Source organism: Coregonus lavaretus (assembly GCF_964263955.1).
Source record: "Coregonus lavaretus genome assembly, chromosome: 33".
Lineage (NCBI taxonomy): Eukaryota > Metazoa > Chordata > Actinopteri > Salmoniformes > Salmonidae > Coregonus > Coregonus lavaretus.
Window position 1 is genome coordinate 9352205 of NC_140020.1, and position 17533 is coordinate 9369737.

The window sequence follows — 17533 nt, forward strand, 5'->3', positions numbered from 1 at the left end:
TTGTAAACATTATATTTAGTTAATTGTATGATTCTATGAGAGGGGAGGGTGTTAAATTTATTTTCCAGTACAAGGGGAGGGTCATGTGAAAACATTTTTTACTTTAGGGAGGGGGGTGCATTTTGTTTTTTAATGACACCTTGAGTTGGACCAGCCCCTCCCACCCAGTAAATTTCGAACATGCAAGATTACAGATGAAGAGTTTATTTTTGCTTTTGCTTAGTATTCTCTAACATGCTGTAAGCCATTTTACAGAGCAGTCACAGAGATAGATCGAGGACTCATCATGGATGTAACCCGTTTTAGCATGGACATTGCCATTGAGGGCTTCCACCATGCTTGCGCCATTTTACAGTAGTCAAAGTAGTCAACTGGGTGAGGATTTCAATGGGTTGTAGCCTCGATGGCGCTGCCCATGCTGTCACAGACGCTATAATGGCACAGATATAAAGATGAGTCCTCTATGAGAGCAGTATGGATCAAACACTATGGAAGGTTTTCTGATCGTTACTCTCCTGCTTTCACAAAATTATTTATTTAGTGAACATCAAGAAGATTTTGCATTGTAATATCGCAACATGAATAATATAAACAAACAACAGTCATACTTTATTCCAAAGAAAAATACTTAATTTTTTTGTGCCACAAATTTGTGTTGTTGATGACTGATCAAAAGGTATTTTACACACGAAGCTACCGTTTTCCGAAACCTCCATAAGAAATGGTGAAACAAAAAGAATATTAAAGGCCCAGTGCAGTCAAAAATGTGACTATCCTGTGTTTTATATATATTTCCACACTATGAGGTTGAAATAATACTGTGAATATGATGATAATGCCCTTTTAGTGTAATTAGTCAAACTTTCAGTTTTCCTCTCCCCATTCAGACCATTCCCACAAATTCTTGCTTGAGAAATTGCCCTTTGCTAAGAAGCTATTTTTGTTTATTTTTGCCCATTTTAATTGAAAACAATCACAGTAAGGTACTTAATTGTTACCCAGAAATGATTTGATATTGAGATAAAAATGGCTGCATTAGACCTTTAACAACATGAATTATGGAACAAAAAATATCAACAACTCTCAGTGTGACAACAAGCCTGATGAGGGATTAATAACATTGTGTCAATCAAAACAAAAAGCATTGCATTCTGGGTAGATTAAAACATGCATGGAAATGCATTCTGGTCAACATGCCACACAGCCTGATCGAAATCAACATGAATATAAAAATATTTTTGGAAAACATAACTACAATACAATCTCATTTCAATGTGCTTTGCCCCAGTGTTTGAAAAGTTGAAAAGGGACATGTACAGTGCTATGAAAAAGTATTTGCGCAGCTGGGTCATGCAGCAAGACAATGATCCAAAACACACAATCAAGTCTACATGAAAATTGCTAAAAAGCAACAAATTGGATGTTTTGGAATGGCCTAGTCAAAGTCCAGACCTAATCCCAATTGAGATGTTGTGGCAGGACTTGAAACGAGCAGTTCATGCTTGAAAACCCACACGTCACTGAGTTAAAGCAGTTCTGCATGGAAGAGTGTGCCAAAATTCCTCCACAGCGACGTGAGAGACTGATCAACAACTACAGGAAGCATTTGGTTGGAGTCATTGCAGCTAAAGGTGGCACAACCAGTTATTGAGTGTAAGGGGGCAATTACTTTTTTTCACACAGGGGAATTAGGTGTTGCATAACTTTGTTTATGAAATAAATATGTAATTGTTGTGTTATTTGTTCGCTTATGTTCCCTTTATCTAATATTAGGTTTTGGTTGAAGATCTGATAACATTCAGTATCACAAATATGCAAAAGTAGAGAAAATTAGAAAGGGGGCAAATACTTTTTCATAGCACTGTATGTGTGTCTGTGATAGAGCTATTGTGTGTTTTCTGTGTTCCTGTGTGTATTTGTTTTTGGCCGGCAACAGACTGGTCAGAATTTAATCATGGGTGACTCTGAGTCCATAGATAGATAGTGGGGGTAGCATGTGGCCCTCAGCACTTCCCTCCCCCTGAGGAGGTAGAGCTGCAGACTGTCGACCTCCTCAGTTCAATTTTCATTGACTGGCGCTCGGTTCGCGACTCTAACCGTGTCACAGTGGACACGCCTGTCACAACTGCCTTGCCTGTTTTCATACCTTTTGGCATAGGGATTCGTGTGGCCGCGGCCCGAGATGACTGCACATCCGCCCCGGGCTGAAAGGAATCACACAAAGTAAGACAAAAGCACAGACAGAAAAGGTTTTTTCAAGTATTATTATCATAGTATCATAGACAAGCACAATAGCAACAACAACAACAATTTACTTTGTGTACATTTGGTGGAAGCAAATTCAAGCTGGCAAGCTATATACTTGTTGCTGTGAGACCACTGTTTTGTCATACATGTAAATTAAAGAAATACATTCACACCGATTCAAGAGGGATGACAAGAGTTGGCCATCTTGGATATTGATTTTGATTAGAATTGCAATAGAATTGAAGTGTTACATTTCTTATCTTTCAAAAAGCTTCCATCCATAAAGAGCTTATTTAAATCTAGCTGTATTAAATGCCACAGTGTTACCATAGTTACCATAGCTCACCTCACCCTTCACAGCATTAGGAAAGTGCATTTCAAAGCTAGCATCCCAAAAATAGTTTAGGTTGAATTAACAGAACTTGGGATAATATATTATACACTACAGTAAGCTGGTGTTATTGGTGATGAGCAGGTAAGCCCACTTTAGTAGTCAAACATCCAAATTGGTCATCACTGGTCCATTTTGGGTTAAAAGGAAGGAACATGTCAGTTTGTGCCAGTAGAAACAGGTGTGTCAAAACAAGGCCCTTTGAGAGTGGCCTTCTAAGTTGGGGATATGCATGTCAATTCATTCCGGTGTTAGTATTGGTAATATGTAATATAAGAAGTGTATTTATTTTGGTATACCTGGAAAGAGTGCTATCTAGGGAGCAGACCCCACCTGATATCATTTTGAAACATTTAAGAAGCAACTGAAATATAGAAGATTGGATATCATTTAGATTTTTTTATCTGAAAAGAAAGTCACATAATTGAACATACATACTTTATTACTAACAATGGAATAGAATGTACTTAGCCTACCAGCTGTAAATGGTTACATCCAATCAATTTCTAAATTGTGCAATAAAAAGTCTCTCTGTTAGTGAGACAGCCCTTGTTCAAATCATCATAGAAAGGGACAGAGAGAGAGATAGACGGCAGAATGAATAGAGGGTTTATGTAAATATACTAGATTTTGAATACTCACCACAGACTGAGTTGGCCTGGAGAGGGCAGAGGTGATGGGGGTGATGGTGATGCTGCTGGTCAATTTGCTGGGCGTGGTCTTCCCAGGCACGGTGGTGTTGTTGGGGTGACGCGGGGAGCGCAGCACCGTATCCGTCGGTGCCTCCTTGCTCTCTGTGCTCACACTAAGGGGCCTGACTGTCACTGTGGGGCTGCTACTGCTGCGGTTCGATGGCCTCTTGAACTGAGCTCCCAGGTGGATGTGGATCTTGTTGTCCTCTGTGGTGGTGATGATACTGGCGTTGGGGTTGTAGTTTCTGACAGGCGAGGGCACTGTCTGCTTCTCTGGGGTCACCTTGAACACAGCCCGGCCCATGGTGCTCATGTCATGGGGCTCAGGGGAGGCGGAGGCAAAGGCCTCTGCCACTGGAGTGGTTTTCACTGTGATGATGGGGACGGGGAAGAGGGGTCTGTTCGAGTCTGAGTAGGAGGAACCCTTACTCCTGTCTGGGGACTTGGCCCTGGAGATGGTGGTGATGGTGACTGGAGACTTGCACCGCTCAGGCCCCCCCATCATGCCCTCACCTGGCTTGCTCTTTGAGGACACAGTGGTGGGCTTGGGAACAATGGTGATGCGGGGCCTCTGAAGGCCCAGGGTGGGGATGATGGTGGCGCTGGAGAAGAAGTCCTCAGCACGAGGGCCGGTGATCTTCAAGGAGGCAGTGCTTTTCTCGTGATCGGGGGTCACTCGGATGTGCAGAGGCTGGCCTGGCTTTTGGGACATGGTCAGCTCGGGTGGATGAGGCGAAGATTTCCCGTTAACCTGAGGGGTTGGGGTCTTCTCTGGGGTGGTCTGAGTGATTGTCACCGCATCATTCTTTTTCATCCAGGGTATCCAAGATTTTCTCATGCCCAGATCGGTGGCTGCAGGGGGGTAGCGCTCCAGCACGGTTGCAGGCTTCTTTAGACCCCTCTGCCTCAGGTTGCTCATGATATGGTTCTCCTCCAGGACAGATTTCCTGATGAATACTGCAGGTGTGTCCTCCTCAGCCAGCTCATTGATCACCACGTCTGTTTGCACTGCGGTGGAGGTGACTGGGACGTCTACTATCCTCCTCCCATTCATACTGGGACGCAAGGCGCGGCTGTAGCGCTTGGTGACCTCCAGCTCTTTGGTGAGGTTGACCACTTCCTGGCTCAGGTTCTTCTTCTTGTCCTCCTCCTCCAGGAACCTCTGCTGGAGGAGGGAGTAGTCCACCTGCAGCTGGGAGAGCTGGTCCTCCTTGTTCATCAGCTCGTGGATCTTCTCTTTGAGGGCCTGGACGTCTGCCTGCAGGTCTCTGGTTCTGGCCTCTTCTATTTTGCAGCGCATCCTCAACTCAGCCTCCTGGCTCACTGCCTCTCCCTTCTCTATGGCCTTGTTCATGGCAGTCTGACTCTTCATCTCATCCAGCAGCTGAGCGAGGGCATTGGCCTTGTCCTGCTCCGTTCGGAACTTCTTCTCCAGTAATTCGTACTCGTCCTCTGTCTTCATCAGGTCACCTTCCACCACCTCTAGCTGTTTAAGGTGGTTTTTGAGTCTTTCGATTTCCTGCGTTAGCTCCTTGACTTTGTTGTGCTCGTCTAGGGATATCTTGTCCTTATTAGCTCTGCTTTTTAATGATTCTCTTTCTGCCTCCTCTAGCCCCTTCATCCGATTTTTCATCACGCCGACCTTGAAGCTAAGATCCCTGCATTTTTCCTCTTCACTTGCGAGTTTCGTTTTCAGTTCATCTTTCTCTTTAGTAAGAAACGTCACTTTTACCTCCATTTCTGATTTCAGTCGGAGGAATTTTTTGCTCTCCTCAATCAACTTTTCTGTGACCTCCATAACCTTACCCTGCTCAGTTTTGAACATCTTATTTAAATCGTCGCTCTTTAGCTCCTCCTGTTTAATTCTCTCAGTCATGTTCTTCCTCTCATCCACTAGTATCACTGTAAATGACTTCAGCTTCATCAGGTCATCCTTTAGGGCCATCTCTGCTTTCTCAAGTCTCGACTCAGAGTTCTCCAGTTCTTTCATATGGTTTTTCACTGTGTCCAGCTCACCAGCTAAGTCCTTTGCCAGTCCTTTCTCTCTTGCTATGTTAATATGGAGTGTTGCACACTCTGATTTGCTCGTGTTGAAAGCCCCCTCCAGTTTCTCCAGCTCCACCATTCTCTTCTGCAGTTTCTCCACCTCCAGCCTCAGCTCCCGGCCGGTGGTCTCCTCATCCTGTAGCCTCTTCCTCAGCTCCCTGGCCTGGCTCTCCGTCTTGGTGATCTCCTCGTCCTTGCCCTCCATCTCCAGGACTCTCTTGCGCAGTGTCTCCAGCTCCGCCATTAAGCTGGAGTTTCCACACTCACCCTTACTGATCTTGTCCCTCAGCTCCAGGAGGTCTACCTCTGACTTCTGCAGTGCCTTGTTGCTCTCCTCCAGCTCCTCGATCCTGTGGGCCAGGCCTGCCAGCTTCAGGCGGAGCTGGCGGCTCTGGGACTCCTGGTTGGCCAGCTTGGCAGTCATCGCCTCACGCTCCTGGGTGAACTTGGCGGCTTTGCACTCTAGCTCCGCCTCGAGTTTGAGGACCTTCTGGCTGTCCTCCTTGGCGTTGCCGCTGACAGCGACCAGTCGGTGTTCTCTCTCCTGGAGCTCGCTGCTGAGGTCCTGGACCTTCTGGCTCTGCTGGTCGATCTGCTCGATGTGGAGCTGCCGCTCGTCCACCAGCATAAGGACAAAGGACTTGAGTTTGACCAGCTCCTCACGGACCTTCTCTAGCCTCCTGCTCTGATCCTTGTCTTTACGAGCCTGGTACACCTTCTCCTGCTCCAGCAGCCTCTTTAATCTGGGAGAGGGAGAGAGAAAGTGACAGAGAGAGAGGGAGTGAGCGAGATATGAAGTGTGATTGAAATTGTAATTCTCTATTTGAGATTTTGCACCTGATGTAATAATGATTGATCCCCCTCTATATTAAGACACTGTGAAACTTTGTATATACTAAATTGTAATTACATCCACAGGAACAGTGTACAGGAGCACTGTAGTTACCTACTGCTACATAGTACTTACAACTATTGAACCTATTTGAGTTTGTAAAGTACAAATACAAAATAAACATTAACAGAATGAATGAAAAAAGTATTCTAACTCTTATCATTTCTCACAAATCTCCAAAGTTGACCAACATTCAAAACATTTATTTGTGATAGGTAGCATGTGAGACACTGAATTGAACTATACTGTATAGATTGTCCTGTTAGTGTGCACTTGCACATCTCTGTAGTTCCCAGATTAGAGGAGCCTGACCAGACTCAGAATGAGTTCCTTACCCCCAGCCCAGAGCCCCGTGGGCAGTGGTGGGAGCTGGGATGGGAGTCAGGCAAGCAGAAGAGATGGCAAAGGCATGATAGGAGAGGGAACAAAGGAGGGAGGGAGGGTAGATTAGAAGCCTGAACCCTCATGTGATTCTCCCCAACAGGGGTAACCCGTAACCCTGCACTTCACACCGAGCAAAGTACCACAACATCAGAGATATGCTAGCTAAACTATAAAAACACAACCATTGTCCTTAATGTGGCACACTGCCAACCTAGGGACACCGAGTGAACCTTAACGGAATAATGTTAGTAGATGTTTAACTAATCTCTGTGGGAGTCTCTCTGTCCAACTGCTATAGAGAGAGTCTGCTGCCTGCAACAGGTCCCCTCCATATGGTGGACACACTAGAAACTCATTATAATCAGGAGTCCTGCACATCATTGTCCTTTGTTGAAGCCTGTTACTTTGCATTACAAACATTCTCCCTGCATGGCGCGTTACCCAAATCGACCAGGAGCCGGTCTAACAACAATGATAGCAGCCAGATTGTGCTGTTTTCTTAAAGTTTCAACTGCTCAAACTCTCAGACTTACCAACTGCTAGTCAGGAGGGATGAATAGCAGGTAGGTCCATGCCTAGTGTGTTTTGGATAGTGCAGGAGCTGAGCTGTATGCAGGCAGGCAGGCAGGCATGCAGGAGGCGGCCCTCTCTCACAGGGTCATGAGAGGGCCCCCACTCCACAGGGACTTAGCCATCACATTCCAAACATGTCATCAATGGACAATGAAAGGTGAATGTTGTGTAAAACTAGCCCTGCTCCACTAGCGGGTGGTGATGTCATCCCTCCTCCCATTTATGGCACAGAATGGTGCTGCCCTTGTTTGGGCACAGAGGAGGAGCCCAAGCCAGGGGGGAAGGCTTTCTCTCTCTCTCTCTCTCTCTCTCTCTCTCTCTCTCTCTCTCTCTCTCTCTCTCTCTCTCTCTCTCTCTCTCTCTCTCTCTCTCTCTCTCTCTCTCTCTCTCTCTCTCTCTCTCTCTCTCTCTCTCTCTCTCTCTCTCTCTCTCTCTCTGTCTCTGTCTCTGTCTCTGTCTCTCTCTCTCTGTCTCTCTCTCTCTCTCTCTCTCTCTCTCTCTCTCTCTCCTCCAACAGAGAAGGGGAATTGTATTTGTGAGAAATACAGTAGATTTGCAGCAGCTTTTTAGACCAGAGGTAAAGTGATACTAAGTTAGCAGAGTGTCTTTCCACTTCCCATACAAATCAAATCAAATCAAATGTTGGCCACATGCGCTGAATACAACAGGTGCAGACATTACAGTGAAATGCTTACTTACAGCCCTTAACCAACAGTGCATTTCTTTTTAACAAAAAAAGTAAAAATAAACAACAACAAAAAAAGTGTTGAGAAAAAAAGAGCAGAAGTAAAATAAAATAACAGTAGGGAGGCTATATATACAGGGGGGTACCGGTGCAGAGTCAATGTGCGGGGGCACCAGCTAGTTGAGGTAGTTGAAGTAATATGTACATGTGGGCAAGCTGGTGTCTTGCCTGACCCAATTGTCTCTTGTATGTCATGTGTTTCCATAGAAACAAGGCAACAAGGGGAAAATGTTGTTTTGGGGAGAACAATGTCACACTAGTGCCAGACTCTCTAGTTCATAATCTTCTGTCCCTTGAATGCAAAGGGAAGCAAATTGGTAGAACCAAATCCAAATGTCTATCTGTGTAGGATGCTACTGCTACATCCATAGTACACAGTGTAATTAATAGATGCCAGATCCCAAGGTCGGATAAAAGTAGAGTTTTTTCTAAATGGAGTGAATTTGCTCCACCAGAAGCCCAATGCGGCTGAGAGTAAGTTTAAGTAGCCTTGTCCGAGCCAGAAAGACTCCTGCCCTATGGGCCAAGCTCCTGTTTCTGTAGTGTAAGGCAGCTTGATGAACAAATACACCCCCTGGACAGAACGCTAGTCTGTCGCAGGAATGTTGCAGATATTTGCAGCACTGCAATGCTCTCACCATTAAAGCACATACAGGATCTCTCACCCACACTACAGCTCCTGGCTGGGGAGCAACACTTGTGGTCTTGTTCAAGTGGAATCATACAAATACCACACAGACGATGTCACTGGTCATATGAATCCTAAAACCTGCGTCACGAGGCCAAGGGTGGCCTTCAACACAATCTGCCTGGCAGCTGTCGAGCAGAAAAGGCTCCAGATTAAAGGCAATACAGGAATTAACTGTTGCATGACTCACCGCAAATATGTACCATTAGCTACCACTGCATTTCAGGTGAGAGGAATTATACAACAAGGCTACTTCAAGGTATCCAGAGAATCTTACTGAGGAGACCATGTTTGCATTCCAAATGGCACCCTATTCCCTTTATAGTACACTACTTATGACTAATATTGTTGTGCTACAAGATACTCCCTGGATACCCCCATTCTCAGTGGTGATGGTAGTGTTTATGGTGGCATTATGAATAAGTCCTTTAGCGGATGACCAGCGTTTTTCCTGGTGGTCTGGGCTATTCATAGCCATGCTGTTGACAGAGGCCTATCAGTGAGGTCTAGCAGAGATGGTCGAAACCTCCCATACCACATGTCTGTGGCCAAAGCCAAGCCCACAGGAGAGACTAAACTAATGTCACACCAATTACTATAACGATCACAATTACTATAAAAAAAACTTTGAACAGAAAGGAAGAAGTCACATTTGAAAATAACTACTCTACTCTATAGGGAGAATTTTTTCCTCTGGGAAGGAATCATCTTGTCCGATTTTTGTTTCAGTTTAAAGTAATACATTTGGAAAACAGAGACGGCCATATCACTACATTTTAATTTAGGGAAATCATATCTTTCTTGTAAGAATAACTACTGACAGAAAGACCTGATAGAAAGGTAGTGGGTTCGATCCCCGGGACCATCCATACACAAACATTTATGCACGCATGACTGTACGTCGCTTTGGATAAAAGCGTCTGCTAAATGGCATATTATTATTATTATAAAAGGAGTGGGGGTAGTGGGAGAGGTTCCAAACAAAGACCACCTAATTGGCCTGGCAGGCAGAGTTTTTTCTCTCTCTATCTCTCTCACTCTCTCCGTCTCTTTCTCTCGCTCTCTTTCATTGTCTCGCTCTCTGTCTCTGTGTGTGTGCTGACTTGCATCCTTTCACAGGTGCTCAGGGTTGTCCAGTCTATGACATCACCTACAGTGAGTGAATCTCCGAGGTGACTGCAGCTGGAAGGAATGTGTTATCACATGTTGCTGAGAGAGCGGGGGAGGGGGACGACGGGGAGGCGCGGAGGGGAGAGGGGTCATCGGTGAGGGGTGGGGGTGATGGGGCAACTGCAAATCTGTGCGTCAGAGAGCACAAGACAAGAGCATGTAAGTATCTAGTTTGCAATATACAGACTCCCACAGACAAAGCACACATTTATAAAGCCTTATGCTGCTTTACAAAATCTTTCAAAACTCGAGGGAGAGAGAAAACCAGAGATGGACATCTGCTCACCAAATGAGTAATGATTTTGAGGTGACATCATGTTTGGAGATGGAGTATAATCATTTTCATGCATTTGAATCGTACAGAGGCAGAGGTCACTAGTCTGTCATTTCACATGTTGCTGAATGTGACCCACTCAAACCAAATACGAATATAAACCCCCCCAAATGTATTATTTCAACATTTAATATTTGTAACACTCCCTCTAAGACTCCATCCACATAAACCTAGCTAAATGTATGGTTGTCGATCAGTTTGTTGTTCTCAGCCTGCTGAAAGGGATACTTTGTGATTTTGAGGCCCTTTAACTACTTCTCTAGAGTCAAATGAACTTGTGGATACCATTTTTATGTCCAGTATGAAGGAAGGTAGTTTTGCGAGCCAATGCTAACTAGCTATGGGTATCTGCTAGCATGCTGGCCGTTTCAACAGGGTAATTAGACTCTGTATAGTCATGGGCTGTCTTCTCCACGGTACATCCAACAGCCTGTGAAACCTGTGTGAATTTGTTCACTAGTTCACTGAACCAGCCACACTACATGTCCTCAATGCAGAAAAACAAGGCAGTTCTCAGGTTGAGCAAAGGTGGGGTACTAGGATTTCAAGGGCATTCCTCAAAATCATTAAGTAATGTGAAGCCCTACCTGACTATGCAGAGGTGAATTGGGTCCATGGAAACATTGGATGCGCCCCAAATAGCACCTTGTTCCTTATATAGCGCACTTCTTTTGACCAGAGCCCTATGCACTACTTTTGACCAGGGCCCATAGGGCTCTGGTCAAAAGTAGTGCACTATGTAGGGAATAGGGTGCCATTCTGGACGCACACATTACTTCACTGGGCTGTGTGTCTGAAAAACAGAGTGTATGCCGGGAAGCGGCTGTGTCTGAGTGAGTTTTACCCTGGCATTTACTGTCTGGCAGTGTGGGTAACATCCTCTTGTCTTCTCATCTATTTCTCACAGACAGAGATAGAAATGTCTCACCACTGCAGCGGTGGACTTAGTGATTTGGAGGCCCCAGGCAGAGGCCAGTCTGAGGATCCACCTCAGGATTTATAGTAAAGACATGTAATTTAACTGTAAAAAGTGTATTACCTATTAATGTGCCATGAACACAAACAGTCATGATGTTTTCATCTGATTGTCAAACAAATCACTTCAAAAATTACCTTGTCACGTTCATCCAAAATAATTCCAGCATCTGAACAGTACATTGTGCACCCGCCAACTTTCCTTTAATCAGCAAGTGACTGAAACTACACTGAATCAACGTTGTGAACAGAGTGCCCCATGGTGGTGGTGGGGTTATGGTATGGGCAGGCATAAGGTACGGACAATGAACACAATTGCATTTTATCGATGGCAATTTGAATGCACAGAGATACCGTAATGAGATCCTGAGGCCCATTGTCGTACCGTTCATCCGCCGCCATCACCTAATTTTTTAAAGGTATCTGGGACCAACAGATGCATATCTGTATTCCCATTCTCATGTGAAATCCATAGATTGGGGCCTAATTTATTTATTTCAATTGACTGATTTCCTTACATGAACTGTAACTCCTTTGCAATTGTTGCATGTTGTCACCGAAGACAGCATCCAAGCAAGCAAAACAGCGCCCCTCTGTCTTACTATATGTAGCCCATGTATCTGATGATGTCTGGCCAAAAATAGTATGACATGCCATAATATTTTTGGCCAGACAGCTTCATACATGTCCTCTGCCTCGACGACGATGGCAGTATTCTCAGCAGCACCTGTCTTTTTACTAAAGAAATGCATATTGTGTCCCCCTAGAGTCTAAGGGCCCGGGGCTGGGTTTCGACTAAGCTAACATATGGAATTGTTTTAAGATGGTCATACCAATGATAATTTAGCTATTTGATTTTCTATTTTTTAGTAACCCTGCAGGTATAAAAACACACACACACACACATATATATATTATTTGATGAAACACTGCTATTAGCCCATAGAAAATAATTTAATAACAGATGCATACATGCAAAAACAGATGTAATCAAAAGGAAGTATGTTTTGAAGTGTCTGTCCTACATCTGAGAGATATAAGAAAGCCCCCAAAAATATGTATACCTTTTACGTGGAAATGCGCTATTCACTCCCATATATTTTTCGGGCTGGTACTGGGTTACCTTCAGACGAGTCTCGTGGCACTTATAGGGATCGTAGAGCAGATCGTGTTCGTAAGATTCTCATCTTTCCAGAGAGGGGTCATATTTGTGTGTAGCCCAAACCGTTCGGACGCTACAGATGTTTTCGTGAAAAGACCGATTTTCAGGATGTCTCCTGGTCTGACAAACACCACTGTAGCTCGGCCACCTTCCACCACAGATTCATTTTGATGTGAATGTTTAATTTTAATTTTTTTTATGCCTTGAGCGGAGCCAGCACATGAGGCCCCTTGATGATGTGAGGCCTGAGGTAATTGCCTATTCTGTCTAATGGCAAGTCAGCCAGTGCACCACTGAAGGAGCATGTATGTATTTGCATGTACGGAAATGTCATGAACAATATGTGAGAAACATATGAACAATAGGCAATTAAATAATAAAGTACAAGGTCATTCATTTTAGAAAATTATAATTGACAGAAATTATTTGCATACACAGCGTTTAATTTGGCAATCCAGGGCAGCTTTTCTCTAATGGAAGAAGACATACACAACACTATTTGTTCCTCAAATAGGAACTGGGCCATCCATCTGATCCTTACGTAAACCCGCTAGTCAATAAGCATGCAACCCACTGTCAAAACACCACCATATTTTCATGTTGTGAGTAAACGGTTCAGTGAGGCATGATGAGGCCTTTCCATTGGGGAGTGTTTTACACCTGGAGTAGTTGTGCATAGCGCTGTAGTGTTCTGATGGTGAGGGGCTATTCATCGCCATGCATTATCAGATAGACAGATCCCTGCTCTGGGTTTTATCAGATTACTCAGATTACTGATTTCAGTTGAATGCATTCAGTTGTGCAACTGACTAAGTATCCTCCTTCCCCTTTCCCTTCTGTACATAGGTGATGATGTCAGTGGTTCTGTCCTGACTTGCAGGTCTTTAAGTCTGCATCCCAAATGGCACCCTATTCCCTACACAGTGCACTACTTTTAACCAGAGCCCTGGTCAAATGTAGTGCACTACATGCTAAATGGCATATTATTATTATTATTTACATTCAGAACAGGGTACCACTGAGGCACTGTACTGGGGGCCAGGTTAGATTGACATCTGGATTCCACCTCTGTTATGAGCCTCATCAATTCCACCTGGGAGCATCATGCCGGTATTGGATTTTTAAAATCTCTTCTACATCTTCTTGTTTTAAAGTAACTGTCCAGTGTTTCCAGATTTCTATGAAATATTACCTATAATTAATTACCATATGGGTGAAATAGTTTTCCTTCCAAAAAATGATATTTAAGTATGTTAAAAAGCAGCTTTTCTGTGTTGGAATGGTGTTGGCGTACCCTAACAACAGAATGGTGTGGGCGTATACCGGTCATAAAAAATATTCATGCGAGTAGACCGCTGATTGGCCAGCTCATCCTCCTCCGGTTTGTTTCAGATACAATTTTTCTATGTTTTTTTATATATTTTTTTTAATTTGTGCTTTGGCCACAAATACGAGTATAGGATGGGTCAACAACATTATTTGGGTATGAGTTAACAGAACATTAACTTTTAAAAGTGAGATTTTCACTGGACAGTTACTTTAAATCCATAGCCAAAAACACAATTGGTCTCACAATAGGATAAGTGTATTGGATGGGGAATAACAGCTTTTTATCTATAAAGGTAAATGGGTGTGTCATTAATATAACATCAACGCCATTAGAAAAGTAATCTATGTAATATTGCCATAATACTGTAAATCATAGTTATAGTAACATATACTTCACTATGTCAGTACCTCTTCTATATGGTGTGTTCAATGACAATGGTTTCGTCATGGCTCTCCAACCCTGTTGCTGGAGAATCGGGTTAGTTACAACTGGGGTTGGAGAGAACCTACAGGAGGCTAGCTCTCCAGGAACAGGGTTGGAGAGCTTGGCACTGCCTGATCCTGGTGTGTCATTTTCTATTCATCACTCTGTTGACTGTTCACCCTTATCAACAGAGCCTTGCAGGGCCCCTTAGGGCCTCTTTCCAGCCCTTTGAGGGGTTCACTTGCTTGGGTGTCTTTGAAGCTGCCTCTGTCTCATGTACAGATTTGTCCCTCACTCTTTGTCCGGTATTGCTTGGGCAGAACTGCTTGATGGGGACTGTGTGTGTGTGTGTGTGTGTGTGTGTGTGTGTGTGTGTGTGTGTGTGTGTTTCTTTTGGTTTTACTATCCACGTGGGGAACAGAAGTCCTCGTGTAGCTCAGTTGGTAGAGCATGGCGCTTGCAACGCCAGGGTTGTTGGTTCGATTCCCACGGGGGGCCAGTATGAAAAAATTAATAAAAAACTGTATGCACTCTGGATAAGAGCGTCTGCTAAATGACTAAAATGTAAAATGTAAATGTAAAACAAGGAAAATCCTGACAAGTGGGGACATTTTGCCGGTCCACACAAGGAAAAAAACTAGGTTGGGGTTAGGGTTAGGGAAGTAGGATTTGGAATGGTGTGTATGTGAGTGTGTGTGAGACTGAGAGAGCTGCTGTAGCATGGCATCAGAGCAGAGGGCTGTGGTGTGTGACGGTGTGATAGTGACGCCAACCCTCTCCTACCATGGCTGAGATTGATTTCTCTTTGATCCCTCATCATGTCCTGTTTCTCAACGTCCCTGTGACACACAACCAATTCTGTAGTAAACATGATGTACGTACTCTCATGGAATGAGATAGGAACAGGCAACTCTCACACACGCACACGCCTCCCCTCACCTCTCCCTCTCCTGTTCCAGTAGGTTGGTGAAGTCATCACTCTTGTTCATGAAGTCGGTGTGTTTGCGTTTCTCATTGTCCAGCTCGTTAACCGTGCGGCGGTGACACTTCTCAGCCAGCAGCAGCTGCTCCAGCATACGCCGGTACGTCTCACGATGCTTGTCTTCCAGCCGGTCCAACTGATCAACATATTAGAGGGTTTTCAATGACAACCACCATGGTTTCGTCCCAAATTGCACCCTAATCCCGATATAGTGCACTACTTTTGACCAGGGCCCATATGGTCAAAAGTAGTGCACTAATTAGGGAATAGGGTGCCGTATGAGGCACACACAATGTCTGACTCATTCATACACTGGTATCTATCCAATATATTCATTAAACATTGACCTCTTTATTAACACAGGGTAGCTAATGGCTAGCTATATATAATCTATATTCATGTTGATATACATTTCTATAGTGGCACTGCCTCACCTCTTGCATGGGCATCTGGTAAACGTCGTCCCCTAGCGTTGTAGTGTTGTTGGTCAGTAGGCTGTCTCTCTGCAGGGCCTGGAGGGGTTTGGTGGGGGCAGCTGAGCCATAATGGGCCTCCAGGGCTTCGGGTTGGGTACGCTCTGACTTCAGCATGTGGATGATATCTTCTCTGGCCTACACACACGAGGAGCAGGGGGACACGTTAGGTCTCCTAAGAACCATTTACACAGAGAGACAAAGACCTTCTTTTTACTTTTACCTTCTTTATTCTAGATGACAATTAAACCACTTCAAACTGACATATGTGGCTTTGTTATTGTGATTAGTGATTGAGGTTGTAGTTAAAAAAATAAAAATGGTTTATGAGCTGTCAGAACGGTTGGAGAATATCCAGGGGAAACCATATACAATAATTTTGAAGTATGATCATCATATTGAAATGACCCCATGGTGGGGTAGCTATTGAAAATAAACAGTACATTTATGGTGAGTTTTCCCGCACTGTGATCTCAACTCTCCCCACAGGGCGGTGCTGTTCTCATCAGATAGACCCCTGAGTGTCTCCTTTCATACAAATGAAATGTTCATAACCCAGGCTGTTTCTCAAATGGCACCCTATTCCCTATGTAGTGCACAACTTTTGACCAGAGCCCAGTCGGAACAGAGTTATACAACAATACCATTCTTTATCTCACTCCTTAAACTGTTAATAGAGAGTTTAATTATCGTCATACCATTGTACTGGAATATCATTAGCAAGTCATTTAGATAGTATGAACAAAACCATTCTTCAGTGTGGATAAGACATTCAGAGCATGTTGGATTTCAACATTTCAACATGTTCAGGGTTAGATTTCAACATACGGTATAGTACCCCAAGTTGCAACTTTGGAAAGTCATCAATACAGCCAAACAAATCAGCTGGATGGAGAGAGGGTTGAGGATAGACCTGATAGCAGCAGCAGCCCGCTCTCCCTGGAGGTTTGTTTAGAAATGGAACTCAATTAAGAAAATAATTAGCAGCAGGCTTAACACTGGACAGCCCCTAGTGGTCTCTGCTTCCTGCTCATCGGGACCTGCAGAGTGGGGCAGGGTTGGAAGGGACCAGAGTTAATGGCTGCTGACACTGAGGTTGACTCACCAGCAGTGAGACAGTAGGATGACTCCTGGTTACACTAACATGTCAAGCCTGACACTGAGAAGATGAGATGTTACCACCTGCCAAATATAACACAAACCACTGACCACAATGTTAGCAGTTAGCACACAGCAGCACAGTGTGGAGAAACTCTCTGTGTGCATCCCAAATGGCACCCTATTCCCTATATAGTGCACTACTTTTTTTTTTACCAGAGAACTATAAAGGGAGTAGGCTGCCATTTGGGATGCATTCAATGTTAGAAGTTACAGTAGCTAGCACACAGCAGCACAGTGTCAGTGGAGAACCTCTCACCTGCACCTCTCCCTCCATGACCCCCAGCAGACGGAGCAAGTCCTCCTCAGAGAGATCCGTCACCCCTGCTGCATTATGTTGTCCTCTGCTGCTCTCTGGGGTTCTCTGGGGCCTTTTCACTGTTCCAGGCACCACCGTCTGGATCTTCCCCTCTTTCTGTTTCTCCGCTCGCTGGACTTTCATTTTCATTTTTCTCTTCATCAGCTCTGGTGTGTTCTCCTCCTCCTCTTTGGTGAAGGCTTTGGTGGGCTGGGTAACCTGGTTTATCTGTCCGTCATCTGGGCCGTCCATGGCTGTGCTGCTCCTGGACCGCATTCTCACCTGCAGGGGGAAGACGGACAACAGGGATTCTGAATCCACAGCCCAAATAGAATATGGGCAATTCCACAGTAACGGATGTGCGCTTTGTCTCCGTTTTTTTTACTTTCAAATGTATGCCAAACAAAAACCATTGATATCACATTTTAACAAACCATACAACTCTATGCACAAGGACTACTTTCAACAATTTCCACAGACATTTTTACAAAAACTAATTTAGTGGAAGAACTGTGCAGAGCAAACATTGGTAACGGAATTACGGTAAAATCTCCCTCAGGGTTTTATGCA

General features: G+C 44.3%; 1 protein-coding gene across 1 annotated transcript; it reads right to left on the bottom strand.

Moving 5' to 3' along the window:
* Window positions 1-233: 233 nt before the first annotated feature.
* Window positions 234-17239, bottom strand: LOC311108594 (filamin-A-interacting protein 1-like; the record flags this gene model as incomplete). Its single annotated transcript, XM_084151249.1, has 5 exons — window positions 234-2204; window positions 3281-6119; window positions 14992-15170; window positions 15469-15645; window positions 16925-17239. The coding sequence occupies 5 exons, from the start codon at window positions 17237-17239 to the stop codon at window positions 2004-2006; spliced, it is 3711 nt and encodes a 1236-aa protein (XP_084007375.1). The 3' UTR covers window positions 234-2003.
* Window positions 17240-17533: the final 294 nt, after the last annotated feature.